The sequence below is a fragment of the Malus sylvestris genome, chromosome 15 (assembly GCF_916048215.2).
Source record: "Malus sylvestris chromosome 15, drMalSylv7.2, whole genome shotgun sequence".
Lineage (NCBI taxonomy): Eukaryota > Viridiplantae > Streptophyta > Magnoliopsida > Rosales > Rosaceae > Malus > Malus sylvestris.
The window spans coordinates 49,299,317-49,324,653 of NC_062274.1; the positions used below are offsets into that span (position 1 = coordinate 49,299,317).

General features: G+C 37.6%; 4 protein-coding genes across 6 annotated transcripts; 3 read left to right on the forward strand and 1 right to left on the reverse strand.

The window, feature by feature from the left end:
- The first annotated feature begins 3,186 nt into the window (after positions 1–3,186).
- LOC126601832 (nuclear pore complex protein NUP96-like) lies at positions 3,187–9,501 on the forward strand. Of its 2 annotated transcripts, XM_050268602.1 has the most exons (7): positions 3,187–3,318; positions 3,355–3,507; positions 3,861–6,452; positions 7,831–7,954; positions 8,274–8,422; positions 8,735–8,832; positions 8,988–9,501. In XM_050268602.1, exons 3-7 carry the CDS (start codon positions 3,921–3,923, stop codon positions 9,181–9,183), a joined length of 3,099 nt encoding a protein of 1,032 aa, XP_050124559.1. In that variant the 5' UTR covers positions 3,187–3,318; positions 3,355–3,507; positions 3,861–3,920; the 3' UTR covers positions 9,184–9,501. The 2 variants fall into 2 exon arrangements, with proteins under 2 accessions (XP_050124559.1, XP_050124558.1); XM_050268601.1 differs by having other exon boundaries at positions 3,193–3,507.
- Positions 9,502–10,378: 877 nt separating this feature from the next.
- LOC126605027 (glutathione S-transferase-like protein tpcF) lies at positions 10,379–14,852 on the forward strand. 2 transcript variants are annotated; one of them, XM_050272377.1, is made up of 10 exons: positions 10,379–10,845; positions 11,158–11,196; positions 11,506–11,632; positions 11,971–12,032; positions 12,135–12,202; positions 12,545–12,594; positions 13,525–13,594; positions 13,660–13,783; positions 14,392–14,505; positions 14,611–14,852. In XM_050272377.1, exons 1-10 carry the CDS (start codon positions 10,498–10,500, stop codon positions 14,710–14,712), a joined length of 1,104 nt encoding a protein of 367 aa, XP_050128334.1. In that variant the 5' UTR covers positions 10,379–10,497; the 3' UTR covers positions 14,713–14,852. The 2 variants fall into 2 exon arrangements, with proteins under 2 accessions (XP_050128334.1, XP_050128335.1); XM_050272378.1 differs by having other exon boundaries at positions 10,545–10,849.
- Positions 14,853–15,264: 412 nt separating this feature from the next.
- LOC126605026 (uncharacterized) lies at positions 15,265–19,268 on the reverse strand. Its single transcript, XM_050272376.1, has 10 exons — positions 18,924–19,268; positions 18,616–18,790; positions 18,333–18,491; positions 17,975–18,068; positions 17,312–17,382; positions 17,125–17,176; positions 16,512–16,560; positions 16,283–16,420; positions 15,717–15,836; positions 15,265–15,583 (listed from the first exon to the last, which is right to left on the reverse strand). The coding sequence occupies exons 1-10, from the start codon at positions 19,253–19,255 to the stop codon at positions 15,436–15,438; spliced, it is 1,338 nt and encodes a 445-aa protein (XP_050128333.1). The 5' UTR covers positions 19,256–19,268; the 3' UTR covers positions 15,265–15,435.
- Positions 19,269–23,341: 4,073 nt separating this feature from the next.
- LOC126605721 (glucuronoxylan 4-O-methyltransferase 3-like) lies at positions 23,342–24,896 on the forward strand. The gene has a single exon (XM_050273153.1). It carries the CDS (start codon positions 23,666–23,668, stop codon positions 24,554–24,556), a length of 891 nt encoding a protein of 296 aa, XP_050129110.1. The 5' UTR covers positions 23,342–23,665; the 3' UTR covers positions 24,557–24,896.
- The last annotated feature ends 441 nt before the right edge of the window (positions 24,897–25,337 follow it).

Consider the following 25,337-nt stretch of genomic DNA (forward strand, 5'->3'; position numbering starts at 1 on the left):
AGGGAATTGAATCAAAATTTTATACGGAATCTCTACAAATCAATTAAACTCCATAAAAATCCATTAAAATCTCTCACATTCTCAATTGAATACACCCCCTTCATGTTTGTAGCCGTTGGATAAAAATCCAACGACCCACATAAATCGTTCAGAAGGATCCCGACCAATTGCCTCGGAGAGGATCCAAATCCTTTAATATAAATATAAGAATATAACGCATCACAAACTATATGAAAATGGAAATAAAGTTAAGCACTTGTCAAATATCGAACAACAAAGCAATAACTTGAGAGGGGATGAGAAATAAAAGCAATCCGGTAAAATTTAAACATATTCAGGCAAATTCTTGCTAGTGATGAACCACAATACAAATTGTAAAATGGGTAGGCTGTAAAACTTTAAAATCTTTTTGTATATGATGAATAAGTGTATATGTCTAATGCCCTTATGCTGCATTTTAGAAAACAGGTTTTCCTTCCAAAGTAAGAATTTTATTCTCAAATTAATCCTCTCTATTCCCAGTCGATGATGTGATTGCTTTCAAAGGATAAGAATTTATGCTACAACATAAGCTTTTTTTATCTCATCAGAACTACCAAAACGTCAACAGAAAACATTTCCTTCTGTAAAAATTGATTGAGTTAACCGAACATTGTGAATGAGGGTTTGTCATCCACTATGCCATGTGTAAAGTACTTTTGAATTCTTCGGCTCGCGCGACTGTTCACTTCTGCTAAAATAGATACCCACTTGCATTTTAAATGAAAATAGCATGGGCCTCGAACAGGCCAATATTTATTTTAGGTCCAAACATAGCCGCCTTTAAATGTAATTAAGCCATTAAATTTTGACTTAATTATATTTAAACTTTCACCTTCAAGATTACGCCACCAAATGACCGTTATTAGCATAACCTTTTCTACTAACCCACTAACCCTAACGAGCACATTTTAACGAATATAAAGGGGAACACTCTACCATTTTTTACTTTACCTTCAATTTCTAGAAAACTCAATTCTTCGAAAAATTGAAATTTTCATCTTGCGAAACTTTCCATACTAGAAAATTTTCCAACCCTTAATCAATTCATCCATGTTGACTTTAAAAGCTTCTCATTCTGAGTCCGGTGATGGTCTTACCAGCCTTGGAACTCGACTGAACACTTTCCACAAAGTGCAAGGTGGTTTGAATCTTCGAGTCTACTTTCAACATGGGAAAGCCTACTTTGATACCAACAAGTGCCTGATGTAGTGGAGAATGCGATCAATACTTTCAATTTCAGAATGAGATCGATGTCTCTCACGATTCTGAACATGACTCGGCTATTTGGTCTGAGACCATCATGCAAGTGTATCGACGTCTCAAAGGATTAGTCTCTCCCTAGAACTTACAGTCGATGAAGAAAAAAGACAAGTTAGGGCCACTCTGCCATCGGTGAAGATTAAGTACTTTTCTTCAGAATTTCAAGCATGTGCAATTTCTTACTCCGGCTTCCTTAACTATTTCAAAAGAAAGTATGATCCTTCTTCCTTCTCCACCGATAGAGATCAAGAGAACATGTACGTACTTCTTGCTCTATTGGCTGAATAAGTTCAAGTTCCCCAACCCTTCAAAGCGCGTGAAAGTTGAGTGGATCCCCCTCATTGAAACCCTGAATCAATATGATAGTCTAGCCACATGCCCTTTCTTCCTAGCTCATATTTATGCCATGTTAGATAAGATGACTGGGAAGTAATCTTTCAATACCAATGTTCAAGGACCATTGTGGATGGTTCAATTATGGCTTCAGTGGTACTTATTCGAATTCAGGAACAAGGATATGAACTAGATGTAAAGGTGGTTGAGGCCCCAAGTGCAAGTGAACAAGTAGATATTTTTGGATACTCATTGGTCAACAATCAGCACACTTAACAAAATTATTTATGAAATACTAACATAAGAACTACATTGATTTTCAACATTTAAAATGAGGGACTATAATTATCTATCTTCAATTTTTTTTTTAGTACATTGATATTTTTACATTAAGGGGATGAGGAGTTCGGCTAAGTCACACAATGAGTAGCCTAATTTGGTATCGAACTCGTCATCAACGAGATTCAAACCTAAGACCACTCACTTTTAAGTGAAGAGGAATATCACTAGACCATAATACTAAGTGACATCTATTTTCATTGTTAAGTATCAAATTCAAGACTTATGGTGTGTTTACCAAACGGGAGAGGAGTAGGGGGAAACAGAATTGCACTCCTTTGGAAGGATTCCAACGTTTACTAACACATAGGGAATAAAAAAAAGCGTGGGGTCCACCTAAAATCCGGAATCGAATTCCGAAATTACCCGAAATTGAATTACCGAGATGTAGCTGGTATTTGGATTCCGGGGCAGAAGCCTCCATCTGGAATCAATTTTTTCTTTCCAAAATACCCTTCCATCTTGTGGTTGTCCTCCGCCATCCTCTCCAACAGCCCTATGCAACAACTCTCTGTTGTCTTTCACAATCCTTTCACTGAATCCAACCTCAACAAGAAGTTATAAGGCCTCAATTCGTCCATTTTGCATAACCTAATCTCCAATCGTTTAGAACTAGCTTTGTAATCGATCCGCGCTAGACCATGATTTGCCAACGAGACCGCTCCACGCTGGACCATGACTTGCCAATCTATGGGCGGTGGCTATGGGGTAAGTGGGGTGGAGGGCAAGGAAAGGCGGGGATGGGGGAGGGTTGTTGCGGTTGGGAAAAGGATGAGAGGGGTGGTGCGGGAAAGACAGACAATGGGTTTTTTTGTGGTGGGGAAGACAGCAAATGGAAATAAGTTAAATACTCTTTAATTATTTTTATATAAATAAATTTTGGTATATAAAATTAGTTTGATTAATTATTTTTTTAACAATAAATTAGTTTGATTAATAAGTATAAAAATAATTTATTTATATAAGGGCAATTTAGTAATCAAGCTAATTTAATTTCGATTCTAATGAATTAGTAAACAACTTATATGAAACAAACATTATTATTCTCAAATTCCATACAGTTTTAGTAAACAACTTCAACACGAATCTGAGTCTGATTCTGTTTCTACCTCATTCCAATTTCTCTTCAATTCAATTTATCCTCAATTCAATCCATCCCAATTTAATTACGGATTAATAAACGCGACCATTTTAGCAAAAAAATAAAAACCCTGAAATACGGACATTCATATTTTGTTTGGACAAAGCGCGCGATAAAGGAAAGCCCATCCTCCGACGCCGCAAACCCCCTTTCGCTCGTCTTCTCCGTCTTTTATTTCGAACGCTTGGGAGGACACCAGTAAGGTTTTTATTTCGAACGCTTGGGAGGACACCAGTAAGGTTTTTCTGTGCTGTTCTCCGTTGAAGTTCGCAGGCCTCTGATTTTTAGTGTAGGTGCTCTGAAATGGCAGCCGACAAAATTATGGAGGAACTGAAAGTGGTCTCAAATGCTTGACTTGGCTGAAACCGAGCGGCATAGGAGCTGAATGCACTGTAAGTGTTCACTCAGAGTTCACCGCTGATTTCCTTTGATTTCTTTTGATTAGTCCATGTTAGTTTTTTACTGGGTCACTGAAGCTAGGGCCTTTGTTTTCCGGTAATTTAGTCTTGCAATTGTGTTGATAGGGTTTTAGGGTTTAGAGAAGGCCAATTAGGACTAAAATTTTGGGGTTTTTCATGTCAGTTTCTAGTTCTGGGCACCCTTACGGCGGATATTGGTCGCTGATATAACGATTTCTCCCTTTATTTGGGGAAGAATTATAAGCAACATTTCATGGATGTGTGCCATTGAGAGTAGGAATTTTTAACATTCATGGTTAATGTTCGATTATGTTTCACATTTTCAGGAACTTGTAGTGAAGTTTATAATATTTGAAGCAACGTATCAATTGTTACAACCCTGCAGAATGGGCATTGATTCTGGAACTCCTCCTAATTCACATATTGCATGTCAACACAAGAAACGAAGGGTTTCTCAGGACACTTGCTTTTCTTTGTCTGGGACTTTTAGCCATCTTGAAGCATCTGTACCCTGTTTACCAACTTTAGAAGCAGCTGATTACTATACGCAGCCCTCTTTAAAGGATTTGGCTGCTCGAGAATACGCAGATCCTGGTTTTTGTAGCCAAGTGTTGGACTTCACAGTTGGGAGACTTGGTTATGGCTCTGTCAAGTATCCTGGGAAGACTGACATAAGGTGTTTGGAATTAGATAATATTGTCAAGTTCCACAGACACGAGGTAATCGTATATGAAGATGAAGCTGTCAAGCCTTTGGTTGGCCAAGGCCTTAACAAGCCTGCTGAAGTAACTTTGGTCCTGCAAACAAGACCGTCAAATATTGACGAGAGACAAAAATATAATATTGTGAAAAAGTTGAGGCAGAGTGCGGAGGGACAAGGAGCTCACTTTATTTCGTTTAATCCAGAAAGCGGGGAATGGAAATTCTTTGTTCACCATTTCAGCAGATTTGGGTTGAATGAAGATGATGAAGAAGACATCATGATGGAAGATAGTGCTTCAGCTCAAGATCTTGTGGAAATGAACCATGGTGAGATTTCTGATGGTGATGAAGAAAGCCAAATGGATCCCACTGGAATTGTGCTTTCGCATTCTCTACCTGTACATCTTGGGCTTGACCCCGTAAAGATGAAAGAAATGAGAATGTTGATGTTCCATGATGAGGAAGAGGAGGCTGAGGATTTGAATCATATCCCTGCACATTATAATTCATCCTTTGCTTCTCAGAGGATGAGTCAGAGATCCACTCCACCAGCTGTGCGAAAAACCCCACTGGCATTGCTAGAGTACAAGCATGGTAGTTTTGACTCAAATTCTCCTGGAGCCATTCTAATGGCCCAAGAAAATAAGGCCATGCCCCCTAAGACATTGAAAGAAGGTTTTAAGCTTGATCACAAGCATGAAACACCAGTAACCAGAAAACATTCTCGCAACATAGTTGATGCTGGTCTGTTTATGGGTAGGTCATTTCGAGTAGGATGGGGCCCAAATGGAACCCTTGTCCATGCTGGAACACCAGTCGGGAGTAACGGTTCTCCAATGATGCTATCATCCATAATCAATATAGAGAAGGTTGCTATTGACAGTGTTGTTCGAGATGAAAACAACAAAGTTAGGGAGGAACTTGTTGACATGGCTATTGATTCTCCTTTAGATCTTCACAAGGGAATATCTCATCAGACAAAGGAGATTGAAGTTGGATCATTCAACCTGAGGCTTCAAAAGCTTGTCTCCAACCGCCTAATGCTTCCACAGATTTGTAGGAGCTATGTAGATATTATTGAGAAGCAGCTGGAAGTTCCCAGCCTATCTTCCTCTGTTCGTTTGGTTTTGACACACCAAATAATGATTTGGGAGTTGATAAAAGTTCTCTTTTCTGATAGGGAAAATGGTGGAAAATTGAAATCTTTGGGTGCTGATAGTGAGGAAGAAATGGTTCAAGATGTGAAGGAAGCTTCTCAACAAGCAGATCTGGAAGCTTTACCTCTTATTCGGAGGGCAGAGTTTAGCTATTGGTTGCAAGAGAATGTTTCCCATCGAGTACAAGAAAAGATAAGCTCCTTGAATGAGTCCAGTTATCTAGAATATATATTGTTACTTTTGAGTGGGCGTCAGTTGGATGCTTCTGTGGAACTTGCTGCTTCTCGGGGAGACGTGAGATTGGCTTGTTTGTTGAGTCAGGCCGGTGGGTCCATAGTCAATCGTACTGATGTTGCCCAACAACTTGATCGTTGGAGGATCAATGGGCTCGATTTCAACTTCATTGAGAAAGACAGGATAAGGCTCTATGAGTTGCTTGCTGGTAATATCCATGGTGCGTTTCATGATGTTAACGTTGATTGGAAGAGGTTTCTAGGGTTGTTGATGTGGTATCATTTAGAACCTAGCACTTCACTGCCTACGATTTTTCACACCTATCAACATCTTCTTGATGATGGTAAAGCTCCATACCCAGTTCCAGTCTACATTGATGAAGGACTGGTAGAAGAGGCTGGGAATTCGAATGCGGCAAAACGTTATGATCTATCTTATTATCTGATGCTGCTTCATGCCAGTGAAGAAAGTGAAGTTGGCTTTCTTAAGCCCATGTTTAGTGCCTTCTCGTCAACACACGATCCACTGGATTACCATATGATCTGGCATCAGCGTGCAGTTTTGGAAGCAGTTGGTGCTATCAGCTCTAAGGATCTTCATGTTCTTGACATGGGATTTGTTTCCCAGCTGTTGTGTCTTGGGCAATGTCATTGGGCCATCTATGTGGTCCTTCACATGCCCCAGTCTGAAGATTTTCCATATCTCCATTCTAATCTTATTCGGGAAATCTTGTTCCAATATTGTGAATCCTGGAGTTCACAAGAATCACAACGCCAAGCCATTGTAGACTTGGGTATTCCTAACGCATGGCTTCATGAGGCTATGGTATGTCATATATTCTCATTTTACTGATTCAATGTATAGTTGTAATTGTATACAAAAATTTATTTTGATGTCCTATCTTAACATACTTGGAACATAAATCATGTTTATGAAAAAACAATGAGCTTAGTAGCTTATTGACAATGACTGACCATATATTCACTTGGAAACCCTTTTTGAGTTCGAAATGGTTTGTTATTACTTTCATTTTAAAACTTCTATTTTTGTCATTTAAGTCGTTTTCATCTTATTTGAAATCTTATGAAAATCCATTTGGATGCAAGGATTTAAGACGAGAAATTTGGATTTGAGTTGTCAATGTAAATTGCTTATTTGGGGTTTTAAAAAGTATTAATCTCTTATGCCCATGATATTTACAAATAAATTTGATCATGTCAAAAAATGTGGGATTGCAAACAAATCCTTTTCTCTTGAATATTCCAAAAATCCTCGTTTTTTAAATAAGTAAATGCATTGTGGATTTTACTAAAAAGGTCGTACCCAGTGCACAAGGCTCCCGCTTTACGCAGGGTCTGGGAGAGGTGAATGTCGGCTAGCCTTACCCCCATTTATGGAGAGGCTGCTCCCAAGTCTCGAACCCGAGACCTACCGCTCATGGGCGAAGGCACTTGCCATCACACCAAATGCGACCTCTGCATTATGGATTTTACTAACAATAAAAAATTAATATTTCTTTTTCCTACTTTTGAAATGCCATGCTTGACTCTCTCTTTTCTGTTTTGGGAACTTGTGAGCCTTTCTTTGAGAAGAAAATTTGTTGGCTACCAGTCTGCTGTTATTGACTTTTAATTTCTTTAGGATTACCAGGCATGTAACAAAGTAAGACAAACATTTTGGTATTTTGTTTTGGAATGCTGTTAATTAATGCCTCCCCTTTTCTACTTCTAGGCACTGGGGTGAAGCTCAATAAATCATACAATTAAAAATCATATTAATCTGAATAGCTGATAGAGGCTATAGGATGTCTGTCCTTTCTCGTAGCACAAAATCTAAATTAAAATTGTCGGATGCTCTAAATTGCTGACAGAGGCAATAAAATGATCATTGTCATATTTACAACGCATACAAGGGACATTCTCAATTTCCAGTTTCTGAATCCAGGGTTTGGAGTTCCCTATGTTGATTCTCATCAGAAGATCACTATTTAATATTCTAATTAAAAATTCGATGTGTGTTGATATAAAAAAAAATAAAAAAATAAAAAAATAAAAAAATAAAAACCAAAAACTCGATGTCAGCTGTTTTCCTTTAATTTATCTGTGGTTGGTTGCTTATCTGAAAGTCTTGGAAATGGAAATGGAATTCAGTCTTCCGACTTAATTATTCTACTGTTTGAATGATTTTTTTTCTTGGATTGCAGGCTGTGTATTTCAATTACTATGGGGATCTTGCGAAGGCTCTTGAACACTTTCTTGAATGTGCAAATTGGCAGAGAGCACATACTATTTTTGTAACTTCTGTTGCTCCCAAATTATTCTTGTCTGGTATGGTTTAATAACTTCTCTTTCCATTTAGTTTCATTATGTCTTTCTTAAGTTTCTGGATGTACTCTAGTAGAATCACTGATTAGGAATCTGTTATAGCAAAGTATACTTTTCATTCTGTTGTTAAGTATATGCATCAGTTTATTTCTTCGACCTATTGAATTTAGAAGCAGGTAGTTGATTGGTTTAGGGATGATGTACCTTTAACTGATTTTGTTCCCAAAATTTTGAATATATGAACTATTCACTCACTAGATTTGGGCCTCAATTGCTTTAGTTAATATGGTTTGTAATTTTGTTTTTCCTTTTCTGAATGCAGTCGAACACTCAGATATATGGAGAATTGCAACTTCCATGGAGGACCACAAATCAGAAATTGAAAATTGGGACCTCGGAGCTGGGATTTATATTTCATTCTATTCGATTAGAAGTTCATTGCAGGAAGTGAACGATACCATGAATCAAATGGTATGACAGCTTATCCTACTTGATAAGATTATAAATGTTTTGTAGGTCTGCATGATAGTCAACCCTGCATTATAGTAAATACCCAATTGGCTGTTGATAAGATTCAATGCAACGGGATCTTTATGATGTCGAAAGGCTTAGAAAATGATGATATTTCTTTTCTTTTTATGCTTTAATATATTTGTGAAAGGGATACTCATACTCAAGGCCCAAATCGATGCCCATGTACTCGAGAATAAATTGGAGTAGTCATTTGGTATTTGGTCTTTCTTTTTCCAATGAGTGCTCAGCACTGTGTTATGTATGCTGCAGGATTCACTTGAAAGCAGAAATTCTGCTTGTAGAGAATTTCTTGGTCAGTTAAACCAGTCTTTGGCTGTTTGGGGTGTCAGGTTACCAATTGATGTGAGGTACGTTCAACAACCCTTGACTGAGCTTTTGCACGGATCGAAGAAAAATTGTTTGGTTTTATTAAGACAACTCACGCTTGTTATTACTGTGATATTTTAATTTTCGTCGTAGCTTGCTCTACAGTTATCATGAAATTTACATATTTACCATACAGGGTAGTATATTCGAAGATGGCGGACGAGATATGCAATTTGCTTTTATCTGATATTGGCGAGGGACCAACACGAGATGTTCAATTAAGTTGCTTTGACACTGTTTTTAGTGCTCCCATTCCTGAAGACAATCGCTCGAGCCATTTGCAAGAGGCAGTGTCTCTCTTTACATGCTTTCTTTCAGAGGTTGCTACGTAGGTTTCCCCCTTTTTGCGTGGCATGCGAAAATTGAGCTCTCGAGTGCTCTTTCATGGTAGATTGATCAATGGAGAGATCCGCGGCACTTCGTTCGCTGAAACTATAAAAAAGGAAGTTTTCAAGTTCAAGTTCGGGTTCGGGTTCGGGTTCGGGTTCTGGTTCTGGTTCTGGTTTGTTTTTGTTTTCTCGCAAGGCCTTATTGTTTGCTTCAACAGCAATCTTCTCTGTAGTCGGTCTATTCCGGACATGCATTGTTCATGAGTTTTGTGGTACAAAAGCTATTTTCCTAGTTTGTTAATTGTACCCTAAAATTAACTATTTGTTCCCTTTTTCATCATGAGATACGAACATGATAAGGGTAAATAGGTCCATAAATTTTATTTGAAAAATGAATAAATAAATCACCATTGACTCAAACAAACGAAAAATAGACCTTTTTTTTTCTTCACATTATTTCGTTCATGAAAATGAAATCAACTGAGTAATGCGAGATGAAAAGATAGTGGTATGAGGGGGAAGAAATAAAGAAAGTTAATGAGATCAAAATCTTAAAAACGAAAACAATTTTTAATTGTCAAACAGTGTAAATTCCATTTTAAGAAATTAAAAAATAAAAACCAAATAATTATGGAACGGCCAGATTTTGATTTGACCGAGTTGGCAAGCGCACTCAAGTTCGAATTGTTTTTGTTGTTGTTTTCTTCGTGGTTTAGATGAATTAAGACATGATAAAAGGAGTAATTTTGTTAATGACTGTTATTTTCCTTCATGTGTTTACTAAAAGAACATATTTGAAGGGAATGGTTATAATTTGTGTTTATTAACAAAACAATAAAAATAACTAATTTTGGAAAGTCAAGAATAAAATTTATCCATTCTAATCCTCCATGGGAAAAATTTTCTTTATGTCTAATTCCTTTAATGTATTCCTTATGTTGTTATTTCATTAGTTGGCACACGTGACAATATACTGTGGCATGTAAGTTGTTGTTTTGTGACCAATGACAGCGCTGCTAGGATTATGGTGTACGAGAGATTTTTCAGTGTGATTGGTACATGAGATGGTGCACCACGTGCTACTATATAAATAATGAGATATATGAGCTAAAAAATTAATAGCTTAAAAAAAATAAAATTTCTCATTATTCTTATTAAATCATATGATGTACACTTGTGTTCCGTCACAATTAAAATTTTTTCTCAGAAGTACGAAGATGGAGAGAGATTTTTAAAGATTGCGAAGCAAAAGCAAGCGCTGGTAACCACCCAACAGGCAACAACTCAACTGAAACAGCAGAGAAGCAAGGTCCAAACATGTCACTAGCATCTCTGACGTCGTGCTCTCAAACACTAGTCTACTACTCTTCCTCCAAGCCGCCGCCTTCTCCGCCTCAGCCTCCGCCTCCGCCTCACAGTTTCCTCCCACATGCCCACAATTCTCCATTAACTCCAAACACTTCAATTCCAGTTTCTACTCTCAAACTATCTCCATATTCTTCAACATTGCTGACAAATGGGAACTGGGTTCCTCGCAGAAACAGATTTCTTCCTGCAAATTCAGCCGACTCCGACGCACAAAAAGAATCGGCAACCGGCGAAAATGGCGGCAACCCATCAACCAGCTTTCTGTCTTTGCTTTGTCCCCTTCTCAAGCTCTTCTCCGTCGGTCTCTCCTATCCTTTTCTTCTCCTTTCCTTTTCACTATAGTGTAACAAAACCTATGCATGCAAGGCATATAGCTAATTGATTTTGTTAGTATGGGATGGTCTTTTTTTGATCTCTAGTTTTTGCTAATTACTAATGTCAATTGAATGTGAAGATACTCTTGTTTATGATACTAGCTCTATCAAATTGTTGTTGCTTCTTCAAAGTTCATACAACTCAATTTGATACTCTTGTTTATGATACAAAATTGAGATGCTGTGTTGATCTTTTGGCATTTGTTCACCATTGTTTTCGTCTTGTTTCGTGCAGGGAGGAGATCCCTCTCAAGAGCGGAACTTTACTTTGGAGGTAATCACTTCAAAAATTCTTTCTCAATGACAGAACTTTACATTGATCGTTTTTTCCTACTGTGAAATTGCAGTGGCTAAAGAACCATTGGACTGTAACTTTACAATTTAATAGCATTGGATTGGAATATAACTTCATCACAGCTTTTGATTCCCTTCAGTGTGTGTTTGATTTTCTGCCCTATAGGTGTTGTAAACATCCATGGATTTGGGTCTAACCATAATCTTTCATTAGGAATATGCATATCTGTGAACAACTTACCTCTTAGCTGACCCTAATTGACTTCATTTGTTTTGGATCTCAAAATAGGTAGCTACGTCTTCGTTGTCTACCTTGGCTAGATTCCCTTGGGGTTCAAGATCTCTGTCAAATAATATGGACAGCCAGGAGATCACTACCTTGGATCCTCCTTTGCGTTTGCAGCTTTTTGAATTTGGTAAGCTTTTCTTTCTGATTATAAGACTACAAATAAAGTAATTGTAGCTTTGTTTTGTTTGGAGTTTTAGTGTTGTGGACAACGATTTTCACCATTGAGGTTACCAATGTACCAAACATGGTATAAATTTGTTTAGTGGACCGATCAAAGGCTATAAACTTGTGTATTAGCATGATTAGCATATGACTAAGAACTAAGAAGCCAATTGTTTTGTTGGCAATGTGAATATTTCTACACTAGTTCTTACTGTTTGGTACAGTCTATTTCATTGTTGACTTACCTTCATCGTGGAATATAATCTTTCCCTTGTTGAATTCCTGAACTGGTTTTGTCAACAGAGGCTTGCCCTTTTTGCAGGAGGGTTAGAGAAGCTTTGACTGAGCTCGATCTTTCTGTAGAGGTGAGTGACACGTATCAATTCAACCAGTAATCGTAGTGGTTATTCCTTGTTGATGCTTAGTATTTGGATTTTCAAATGTCAAGTGTAAACGCACATTTGCAGGTATATCCTTGTCCAAAAGGTTCGGTAAGACATAGAGAAATGGTTAAAAGATTCGGTGGCAAAGAGCTGTATGCAATTCTCATTTCTTTAATCTTTATACCATCTAGAAAGAATTTGTTGTCTTTCTGATAATATTTTCTGAAAGTTGAATCAAGTCTAATTGGAGCTAAGTTTGTATTGAGGTCAGGTTATTATATGTATCTCAAATTGGAACTAACGGATGATAACTGAGAGCATATTTAACACAACTAAATCCACCAAACGTGACTATATTATTATTTTGTTTAACTTTAACATGCTTGTATCATGCATTTTCTTGCCTAGAAGGTCATTATTATGGCTACTACTAGCTTTTGTTGCAGTGCCTCTTCATCTCCTTTGAAACTGGAATTGTGAATATTCTCATGCAGGTTTCCTTTTCTCATTGATCCAAATACTGGTATTTCAATGTATGAAAGCGGTAAGTTATTAAACTTTGTTTCACATGGATTCCACTCCATCTCTTTGTATCCCGGTCTCTTTCTGTCTGTATGTCTCTCTGTCTCTCTGTCTCTCTGTCTCTCTGTCTGTCTCTCTCTCTCTCTCTCTCTCTCTCTCTCTCTCTCACACACACACACACACAGAGATTGCACTCCATGTATGAAAGTGGTAACCAATTGTAAAGCTGTACTGTCTTCTAGATTAGCATGGGTGGTTTAATTGTAAAGCTGTTTCATCTGAATGTTCTGTACTATAGGTAAATAAAACATCTCCAAACTTCGCCTCAACAATTGTCAAGTTCATTTAATCAATAGGTTTTATGAGCAACATCATCATACTTCGTAATTCTTGGTTTTTATCTTCTTAGACAAGCTATTTGCTTCTACATTTTCTTTTCACCTACATTCTTTTCTTCTCTGTTTTAACATGGTATAGAATCAATAATTAGTCCCATTGTTGGGGGAGTATCAGCAAGTGCTTACATCAATACATCTACATTTAGCGTAGCTAAATGTTGTAATTGAGAGCGTTTTTCTGCACTGTATTTGAAGTTTAACTAAGTCTGCATAGAGTTCTATGCTCAATAATGTACATTGAACTTGTACCTATGAGTGTTTAGTCTAATGGTCAGGCCCTTGGTTTGTTGCCAAGAAGTCTGGGGTTGGACACCTCCCATGGTACCCACCTAGCAATTGCTAGAGTTTCTTGCTTCCCAAATGTTGTGGGGTCAGGTGGGGGAGCCTAGTGATTAGTCAGGTCAAAGATCCGGAGACACTAGATTAAAAATTTAAAAAAAAAAAAAATCTACATTGAACTTGTAACATTATGCTGATTCATGTTTTATCTTACGTTGTTTGAAATTATTTTATCAAGGTTGTATTATTTGCAACCTTATTGCTTTTGATTACAGGTGAAATTGTGAAATACCTACTCCAGCAATATGGTAAAGGCAGAAAGCCTTCAGTGGGGCTTTTGGAAAGGTATTGAACCTTGGCTCTCTTCTCTCTCTCTCTCTCTCTCTCATATTAAATATTGCTCCGTGTAGCACATTATTCACGGGATGGATGCCAACAATTCTGCGAGCAGGCAGAGGATTGACATTGTGGGAAAAGGCGAGCCCAGACCCACCACCCAAAATGCTGGAACTTTACTCATACGAAAACAATCCGGTGAGACAATGGTCTTTCATTGAATCATTCCAATATGCCATGATTTAGGCATCCGCATGTGTTTTCATATTTCTTATGAGAATTGTAGTTTACTTGTAACAAGTCTTTTTGCCTGTTGTCACAATTTGGGCTTCAATCCTCTCTTCTTTTCTCCCTATCATTTACCGGTTTGTTTAAAATTATTTCTAGTTTGCACATAAAATGGTCATTTAATCTGTTTTACTGAGCTCTAACGGCCTAAATTGGAGGGAGAGGAGAGAAAATGACAGTCTTATAAGAAAGAAGAGAGAAAATGACAGACACAAATCACAATCTGCTTTAATTTGAGACTTGGCCTTCATTTGGCTAAATTAGGACGTGATTGTCCAAAGATTTATGTAGTCGTAGTTTCCATAAATGGTGATGGAATTTCCAAGTGCTATCAGTAAAAACAATTTTCAGCGTGACAGTTGAGGCCAAATTCCAGAGTCATTTGACAATCATTTTCTGTATTTTATGCTGGAAGTAGTTTGCAGATAAACCCTACAACGACTTGTGGCATTTCATGTGATTTGTAATATCTTTCTCTTCCCCCTCACACACACGCCTTCATTTTCCTTTGTTTCCAGTATGCACGAATTGTGCGTGAGGCACTTTGTGAATTGGAACTTCCTTACATCCTTCAAAACGTGGGAGAAGGGTCCCTGCGGTCGAAGTTGCTTGAGGCATCTGGATCCAAAGAGGTTAGCATTTGAGAACATCTATTTCTCAGATGATTTTTCTTAGCGTATGTGCTAATCTCCTGTTGAGAACCCTAAGGATGACTGCAAAAACTGTCTCCGTTATAGGTTCCTTACCTGATTGATCCTAACACCGGTACTCATGTCGGTGACTACAAGAAGATTCTGTCGTACTTGTTCCAGACATATTCAGCAGCCACTCTTGTATAGTTATGAAATTTAGTTGCACTCGGAAGCTGAGATGAATCTGATCGCCCTCTAATCAGCTCAGGCCTTGTTTAAGTACGTATCTGTATACCTCAAATGATTGATTCTCGTTCATTCATATGGTACACGGTTTTTTATTCTCATGCATTGATCTTTATGCTAGTGCTACTCATTGTTAAAACCTAGATCTGTCCGAAATTGAGGGCAAACTTTTCCTTCTTTACAATGTCTGCTCACTCTGTCTCAAGACTCAAAATTCGGTCCGATACATCATTAAACCGTGCCCGATTGAGCTGCCAGATGGTCGGACTAATGTGGCACCCTTGTCCGGCCCTTGGTGCCATAAGGGAGTTTATCTTTGACATCGAATTACATCATCGAACTACAGGACGGTTGAAACTTGGGTAGCCCACGTCCGCTTCTAAAATGACGTTAAGTGCATTGATCTTGCTTCGAATATATGGTTTCAAATGATCCTTTATTTCCTGCACAAGAGAAAGGGCTACCATCTAAGAACTAGAACTTATTGAACATCTTGGGAGTGACAGATTGGGATAACGGAAAAAGTGACGCTTTCGAATACCGATTCGAAGGCGTCGCTTGTATGAATTTCACATTTCCACTGGTTCATCAATATGGTATAATTGTAAAAGAACAGGCGGGCACGCGTGTGCAGACGCTCTATGATGTCTATAAGATTACAAAACTGAAATGCGCATAACGAATTCACATGAAGGCGGCAGCAGCAGCAGCTTCAGCAGCAACATGATAACATCTACTCTCAACGAATTTCTGTCTGAACTGGTCAAAATTACCGGACTTAATCGCTTCCCTTATAGAACGGAAGAATCCTAGATAATGGTGGGTATTATGTCTGCACAATCAAAGGACAATCTGATGATGATGATGATGATGATGATGACGACGACAGTAATGATCACAGCTACGACGACAACAGTAGTGATGCAAGTAATAATGATATTGAATGGAAGCAAAACAGCACATACATTTCTAGCAGAGTCTGAGCCAGCATTTCGCGAACATTGAGCAGGTGATTGATGTACGCCTTTGTATGATTCTTGCACGTGTAGCAGTTACAATTTGCAACAATGGGTGACATATCTTTCCTGAAAGAGTTAAAAAACAAATCATGGATCTCGTAGGGAAATATCGTGTTAAGAGTTACAGCACTACACTAATTATTTTTGGATCCGTTTGGCAATAAATGATAAACTAAATATGGTAACATTTCAAGAAATTTAACATAAACGCAAACACGCCCTTCATGACAATGTCATGCAAAAACTTCTAAAGCCCCAAGCGAGTCCACAGGTTACAGTGTTCTAGTTCTTTACTTTTATATTATCAAATTTCGTTTTGTGTTTTCTTTTACGTTGCTTTAATATACTTTGCACTGAAAGTTTATCCTAAATCACTCGACAATCGACATGCCATGCGCCTTATTCCTTTATGTCAAACTTGATATCTACTAATTAAAATTACCAAGGGGATAGATTGAACAAACTCATGAACACTGTTAGTGGTACAAGTAGAAATAGACGTCATTAGTTACCTGTAAGCTGTTGCTCTCAGATTAATCTTTGTCTGGTCAGTTCCAATATTAGTCAACTCAATACCAGATGCATTCATCTCAACTCCATCAAGGGGAAACGTAAGTGCAAAGCCGCCAAGGGTAAGATGGCATATGTACCTGCAAAAATTGATACAAATCATCCCCTTTTGGATCATGGTAACAGCAAGGAGAAAGACATTCAAATTAGTTAGAAGACTGAGCAACTCACGTTGAATCAAAGACATCAATGCCGGCAGCAACACCCTGCAAGACCTCCTCTGTGAGATAGAAAGAAAAAGCTCATTTGCCGATAATTGTGAACGAATTATCATGCATTTGACCAAAGGTATAGTTAACTGTTGAAAACATTTTCCTTTAACGGATCTCCCCAAGTTCATAATAACTGGAAAACTGCAATTTATTAGCCTTTTTTTTTTATATAAAAAATAAGAAACACAATGAATTTTAAACTTTTCAATAGTCCTCAAAAGGTACCACCAACAAGAAACAGAATATCAATAACACAACAAAAAGCTAAACAGCACCCATCCTACAAGAAAACGTAAAACTAATCAAACAATCTACATGGAAAAATTCTAAAAGCTACTTTTTTCCAAGTTAACAAAAGAAAGGGCAGTTACAAAATGTGGAAGAAACTGATGGCAAACCAATACCCAAAACATGCAGAGTCCTGAATTTTTTCTTGATAAATTAGGCTGTTTATTTCTGAAAAAAATTTCACACAAAACATTCGAACCATAACAATGTCCTCAGAAGTCTAGATGTAACAACAACAAATTGGTAAGACCACCAGTTTATCATAACATTGGTAGACCTGTTACCTGGAAGTCCAAGCCCACTGATCAAGCGTGGTTTCTCTTCTTGTAAGATATCCTGAACATTTATACGAGTATTAGATATCAAAAATCGAAATATAAATGAAGACATTTTTTGTTTTGATGTACGAAGTATGAGAATAGGGTTTGATCAAGTTCAGGGGAAAACTGAAGGCTCCAGTTTGTGACTTACAGTAACAGCATTAAGGACAGCAGGACGCTCATAAATGTTCTCTCCAAGCCCAAATCCTCCGATCCAATAACCTGGAGAAAAAAATATTTTCATAGCAAATTATATAGCAATGCAATTAAATAAGGGTGTTAATAATGACACTCCAAAAATCTCATTGTGCACTCCTCTATTTTTCTTTCTAAATTATAAAGTTTGGAGTGCACAATGAGATTTTAAAAGTGACAATAACAGTGCCCTTTTAATACACCAAACTATTAGAAATATTGGTAAGAAAGAAATCCAAATGAAATTGTTTGGCACTAATTTCCTATTGTTTTGTCATGTTCACAAAAGCTTCAAATGTTTAGAAAATTACAAGAAAACCCAAAGTGGAAGTTCAGCTCCATATGGGAGTGTTCATTCTCAATTATTATGCTGAAGTTATTAGCTGTTATATATTGTGTCTATTTTTGGTAGTCAGAAGTTTTTGTTAGGTTTCAAATCGTTTTAATTGGTCTTTAAATAAACTTAGTCCATGTAATTTTGTTTCCTTATCCAAATTTTTTACAGGGTTCTCTTGATTGAACAAATTCGTTTTTCTTGAAAAAAAAAAATCTAATAAGTTCTAAGATATGATGCAACATACAAGTAGGAGATAAGGAAGAAACAAAGAATTGTAGAAACCTGATACATTTCGGCTAGCCACCTCTTGGGCACATCTCTCACGTTCATTTACAGAAGACCCACCAACAATAGATCCAAAGACAGGTCCACCTGCCTACATTTTGAGCAATATATGTCCATCATTCAGTCTGAACAGAAAAGAGTAAACTCGGATTTATATTATCAACGAAAAGAAGAAGAAAGAATGCTCTATATATTGTAGCACAATTTCTTTTTCATTTTAAAACGTCTAGGTCTGCTAGCAGCACACCTAGTATATAACGCATACGCCAGTGATTGTATAGGCAATGGGCATATATGATGCCACTACCTCTCTAAAATGGGTCTTTCATAATGGCACAAAAGTACCGTCTTTTACCTGATTTAGCTCAATGCATTCATCAAGCCATCTTATAGTTCGATCAACCGAGGTCTTGTTCCTCTTATCAGAGACCCATACAGGAACTTCATCTGCCAAAGTGGTCCACATATTGGGCTTCAAGGAAGTAATCAACTCGACATACTCTACGGGTTTCATCTACAAGCACATAAAAAGACTATACAATCACCACCAGAGTTACCATTATTAACTAACCCAAAAACAAACTAGTTGTAGTCAAGTAGAAATCAACTTATTCCAGAAAGCAAGATGAGGCAATTACCAAATGGCGACCAGAAGGAGTCTCGAAAGATGCTCCAAATTTGTTACTGCTATTACATTCAGGAAGGCATTGAATGGAGTCCCTTGGAATGCACACGAACCCGTGTTCGGGCAAGCCGAGCAACTGATGCAGTCCTCCTATTTTTGAAATTGTTTGAGGTGAGGGGACTTCCAAGCTGCAAAGTCAAACAATGCTTGAAATGTTGAACTGTCTTCTCACAGACCAATTCACAAACAGGTAGAATGCAATATCAATGTGGCGAAAGTAGAAACAAGGAAAAGCTGGAGGGTATAAATATAATTACTTACAAGTGGAGGGAGCTAACATGGAAGAGACGGGAATCAGGGAAAGGAAGAGAAGGAAGAAGGTCAGGAGGGATGAACTGGGGCAGGCCCTTTCGGGTGGAGAGGAGAAGAGAAGGGGTCTCTATTGGGGTCGGGCAGCCGCCCAAGTGGAGAACCCCGGTCCGCGCTCTTCCGCCGCTCCATGCCTTCACCGCGAATTTCATATCGACAGAGACAAACAGCTTTGGATTTAGAGTCGAAGAGCGGCAGGAGGAGTTGTAGGGTTTTGCAGAATTTGCTCTCTTTTGGCGGTAAATACAAGGGTTTTGCGAGTCTCTGACCCAATTTTCTCCCATTGGAAAAGTAACATATTTTGGGCAATTTTTTTTCGGAATTATTATTAAAACTTCAAAAATCTCATTTTACTATTTTTTCTTTCTAATTATAAAAAATTTAGAGTGCAAAATGAGATTTTTAAAGTGCTATTTACAATTCCCTATATCTAAATTATATGAAGAGTAATGCTAGAAAGATCAAAATTTTAAATCAAATTTGCAAATCGAATTATGTGGATGTTAATTGGATTATTACTTCAGTGTTGATTAACGTGCTTATTTTCTATTAATGAATTAATTGATTTACAAAATTTGGTTTAAAATTTTGGTCTACAAAGCATTATCCTTATAAGAAAGCCCATTGATGTCACAATTGCAGAATTTACACTTTCAAATTTTTTATTTGTTCTAATATGTAAATAAATAGCAAATATGGTCCAATTAATAAATGCCCAAGTCTCCTTTGAATCCAAATTCCAATAAGATCCCCATGCTTCACTCGCACATACTGCTCCTGGAAGTGTAACATCCCAGACTTGAGTCTGCCGTAGCACGATATTGTTTACTTTGGGCCCTGGTCACGCCCTCATAGTTTTGTTTATAGGAACTTATGCGAGAACTTCCTAGTGGATCACCCATCTTAGGAATACTCTCGCCCGAACTCACTTAACTTCGGAGTTTCGATGGAAACTGAAGCCAGTAAGCTTCCAAAATGCCGTGTGCTATAGGAGGTGGGCATGTACATATAAGGCACATCACCCCCTTTCCATTGGTCAATGTGAGATGTTACAATTCACCCCCCTTAAGGACCCGATGTCCTCTTCGGCACACTTGCACTGAACAGCAGACAGGCTCTGATACCATTCTGTGATATCCCAAACTCAACTCCATCGTAGCACGATATTGTCCGCTTTGAGCCCCGGCCACGCCCTCACGGTTTTGTTTCTGGGAACTCACGTGATAACTTCCCAGTAGGTCACCCATCCTAGGAATGGTCTTGCCCGAACTTGCTTAACTTCGGAGTTCCGATGAAACCCGAAGCCAGTGAGCTCCCAAAATGCCTCGTGCTATAAGAGGTGGGCATGTACATATAAGGCACATCACCCCCTCTCCGTTAAAAGAATAAACCTCAGACTAATTATACGAAACTCCAACGATTCAATTGATACCTCTAATAATTTTGAGACAAAATAAAAGAAGTGTTTCATAATACATTGTTTCTTTCATTCACGTATTGAATCCCACCAAAGTAAACCAGACCGATCTATCTCATTAACAAATTTTGTGGACAAAGGGCACAGACCTCAGACATTAAACTCATTATTATAGAGCTTACTGGGGAAGTATTGAATTAAAGTCATTTACGTGTGCCGATTTCTTTATGGTTGACTTAGCAATTGGGATACTGGTTTCATTATAATCCTTTTTTTTCTTCTTACATTCTAATTTTTATATTAATGGCTTGTAAATAATTGATTTTAGAACCAGATTTTTCAATTCGGATTATGGCTATGGGCCCTTTTAATCCAAATTTTGTTTGAGGACCAAAATGTAAGATTAAATTTAGTGTCTTTCAAAATTGGTCTTAACATTTTTTAACATTCCAAACAAGTATCAACCTATTGAAAACGTCTCATCCCCTTACCATACAAATGTATTTTAATCATATCAAAAAATAATAATGTGCAAGAAGCAACGCTGAAAGCTCAAGCTTTTGTGATGGCTGATTTCCTAGACAAGTGTAATGTGTCGGTAATAGATTAGTGCTAGATTTTAGGTGTTTTCTAGTGTCTAGGTTTGAAGACTTGCAAGTCAAGGACAATCAAAGGCAATATGATTTCGTGGTTCACTTAAGGTAAATTTCATGTGCATTATTTTAGGAAAAATATAAATTGTGTGTTTATATTTTATTAAGAGAGTCAGACCAGGAGGTTTTCTGTCTTTGCCAATCATAAGTTCTGTGCGAGAAAAAGCTTCGAGTCAAGAAATCTATATGCATTCATATCATCATTCATATTGTGTTCTAGCCATGGGCGAACCTTCGTGCTCTGAGATGACTGCGTTCAACCAAGATGAGACGAAGAAAGCATGTACGAAGACAAGAAGGCAAGGCAGTCTTTGAGTCTTGTATTTATTGTTTGATCTTGGTGAATTATTCATGTCAGTGTGCCCATGAATTTTCTCCGTTGTATGTGGGGTGTTACCACTTTAAGAAAAATCCTTGTGTTCTAGTTTGCTTTTTATTTTCTCCCAGACCCTGCGTAAAGCGGGAGCCTTGTGCACTGGGTACGACCTTTTTACTGTTGCATCGCAAGATTGAAATTGTTTTTCTCTTTTGAGTTGAGTTCCACGATCCTCTGTGCCTTCAAAATAAATAAAAAAGAGAAAATTATACTAAGCAAAGCATAAATGTCATTCTCAATTCAATGATTAAACTCAAATCCCTCTTTTAAAAAGGTGGATTCTAAGGTTATCAATTTGAATGTTCATTCCTACTGTTCTATTTTCTTTGTCGGTGTTCTTTCCTAGACACGATCCACTTCATTATTCACACAAAGGCTTGAATCTCAATCTAGAACATCAATAACCAAATTAAATGGAAGATTTTTTCTAGGAATCGAAACACAAATCGATACTATGTATTATAATATAAGTGGAGAGGCTTCTTATATTATAACATGTGATGTATCAAATTGTCTTATAAGTATACTGAAAAATCTATCTCCAGACGTTTGAATCTCAATCCAGAACATCAATAACTAAATTAAACATAAGATTTTTCCTATGCAACCGCAATATAAATCGGTAAATCATGTGTCATAATATAAGCGAAAACGATATATTTTTTAGTGCCTCTGCTTGTATTATAACATGTAATATATCGACTCGTGTTTTGAATATATTGAAAAATGGGATGTGCTATCCACACATCCCATTTTACTTCTCACACCCCTTGATAATTTCTGTCCGTTGATCTTTTTCAATTCATTCAATTTTGACGGCTAAAAATTAAAAATATGTGTGAGAAGTAAAATGAGGTGTGTGTCTCTTCCCTCGTAATGTATTTTATTTTTTAGTCAAACCCTCATAATGTATTCTATATATGTCGCAATTAGACAAAGGCCTTATAACCACTGCATGTCCCTTTTCGAGTTTAAAAAGCTTTGGAGCACAGCAAAAGACATTAATAATCAAAAGCATCACATCTTCCCTATTATAAAAGAGAAAAACATATCAGAAATATATCAACAAACATCAGCGGCCGTTACACCAACCATGTTATTTCTACCAACTGAAACAGCGGTGGTGGCCTTCGTGTGTGTATCAACCCTCCAACAACCTATCTTGCTTCACTTCTAAGATGAAGACTTCAGATTTCAATTAGAGAGCAAGATATAATTAATCACTTCTAGTTCCTTTAATTAAGAGAATAATACATATATAATCCGGGTCCCATTTATGGAATTCTATCCATGATTAGGGCTATTATTGACTCTAGAAATTGTTGTGGTTCGGGGAAAATACTTGGAGGTGCTTTTTGAAGTACCTATCAACTTTTCTAGAAAGCACTTCTATAATTTAAAAGAATTTTAAATTTTTACACCAAACGTAGTTGAACGCTTGTAGTCCTTCTAAGAGGGGCCTATAGCCAAACATGGTGGTTAAAACTTAAACTCCACAATGATGATAATAGTGTGGGAGAGCTAAGGTGGAACGGTGATAAAAAAAAATTAGAAACTAAAAACTTGTTTCTTAGTTGTTTTCATTTTTTATTAAAAAAATGCTGAAAACTAAAATGAAGTCAAATTATAAAAACTCATCAAAATAACTTTGGTTATTTATTTTTTATTTTTTTTTGAAAATTAAAAACTAAAACACGATGTGTTTATTAAACAATTTTTTGATGTGAGTTTTATAGTACGGGTGTATATGTGCTCACCGTTCTATTTATTATTATTGAATGATGTTAAATTTTGAAATTTAGATTGATCTAATCAATAGATCTCGAAACTTAAACTCTTCAAATAGTGATGAACATGATCATGAGCATCACTATCATTTAAGATGATAAACAAAAACAAAAACATTACTTTATAGTGGATGTGAAGGTAGAAAGTACTTGGGGACATTTTTGAGGATACACACAACGTTACCATGGATCTAGTAATATGCCATCATCATCACTTAAGTAACTCTCAAGAACCAGGGTGCCACTGTTTCCCTCTACCCTCCTTAATTTAATGTATTATGTACCAACTTTGCTAACCTCTCATTGAAAAGCAGAAACAAACAATAAAGCCACGTCTCCTCCTTCTCTTCCATTCCCCACCGCTTACACCCACCTTCTGTTCATAAAACCTCAGATCAATATTATCTCCTCAGTCCTCTCTCTCTCTCTCTCTCTCTCTCTCTCTCATCTCATCAAGCACCATGAGGTCCAAACCGCAATGTGGCATCAATCTCAAGGTCATCCTCCTCTGCTGCTTCTTCATCTTCCTCTTCACTATCTTCATTGTCAGATCAACCTTCTCATCGTCACCATTACCGTCACCGTTCACGGCCAATTCCTCACTATCCCATCTCATCCCAAACCCTAAACCCCAACAACAACAACCACCATGCGATCAACCCTTCACCCCAACATGCACCAAAATTCCACCTTCCCTCGCCCACGCCATCATCCACTACGCCACAACAAACGTCACCCCACAACAAACCATCAAAGAAGTCTCCGTCTCCGCCGCGATCCTTTCCAAAAAATCACCCTGCAACTTTCTAGTCTTCGGCCTCGGCCTCGACAGCCTCATGTGGACGGCTCTCAACCACGGCGGAAGAACCGTCTTCCTCGAAGAAGACAATTCATGGATCGACCAGATCAAACAGAAGCTGCCGGGCTTAGAGGCCTACCACGTGACGTACGACACCAAGGTCCACCAAGCGGACAAGCTCATGGAGATCGGAAGGAAGGAAGAGTGCAAAGCTGTTGGGGATCCGAGGTTTTCAAAGTGCGAGCTGGCGCTCAAGAACTTGCCGAGCGATGTGTACGATATCGAGTGGGATTTGATCATGGTGGATGCGCCGACGGGGTACTTCGACGGAGCTCCGGGAAGAATGGGCGCCATATACACGGCGGGGCTGATGGGGAGGAACAGGGAGGAGGGGGAAACTCATGTGTTTGTGCATGATGTGAATAGAGTGGTTGAGGACAGCTTCTCCAAGGCTTTTCTCTGTGAGGGGTACTTGACGGAGCAGGAGGGTCTGATCAGGCACTTCACTATTCCCAGTCACAGGGCTCGATTAGGTAGACCATTTTGCCCTTAGAAGATGATGATCTTGACTTTTTATCATCTTCTCGATCAATCTGATCGGTCGATTTCCAGCAGAGACCTAGTTGGATTAATGGTTGATATTATTTCTTGGTTATTGAAAAGTAGGTAGTGTTGTTCCTCTTTTTAAAATCTTGTGTTTAATTTATGCAAAAGAAAAGGTGGGCCGACGTGCTGGACAAGTGTGTCGGGTCCTGTGTACTTGTAAGTTGTTCACCGTCTATTGTAAGCAAAATAACCCATATAGAGACAAAACATCATTCAAGGAGCCGAAAGTAAAAGGATTCTTTTTCTTCATCGAATTGAACATATAATAAAATGAAAACAACGGTACATATGAGTGTGTAAGAAGTGGATGAGATTCCTCTCCTGATTTTTTTTTTATGATTCTTCAATCACGTTTATTTATTGTATATTGTATGATTAGTTTTAATCAGTACTATTTATGCTTAATTTTAAATAAAAAAATTATAATAATTTGTGATCACACAATGTACGATAAACGAACATGATTAGAGAATTCCTAGAATTCTCGCAAAGAGGATCTCTAGAATCCTCACAGAGAATCTGGAGAGGATCCTCATTCGTAAGAAGTGTTTAGTTTCAAAAATTAAGTCTCTGTTTACGAGAAGTGATAAATTTTTTAGTGTGATCGGAATGCTAAATAGTACATTATGTGTTACTATAGAAATAATAAGATATGTGTGTTAAAAAATTAATAATTTTTAAGTATAAAATATCTCATTATTTATATAAAAATATGTGATATATCACCC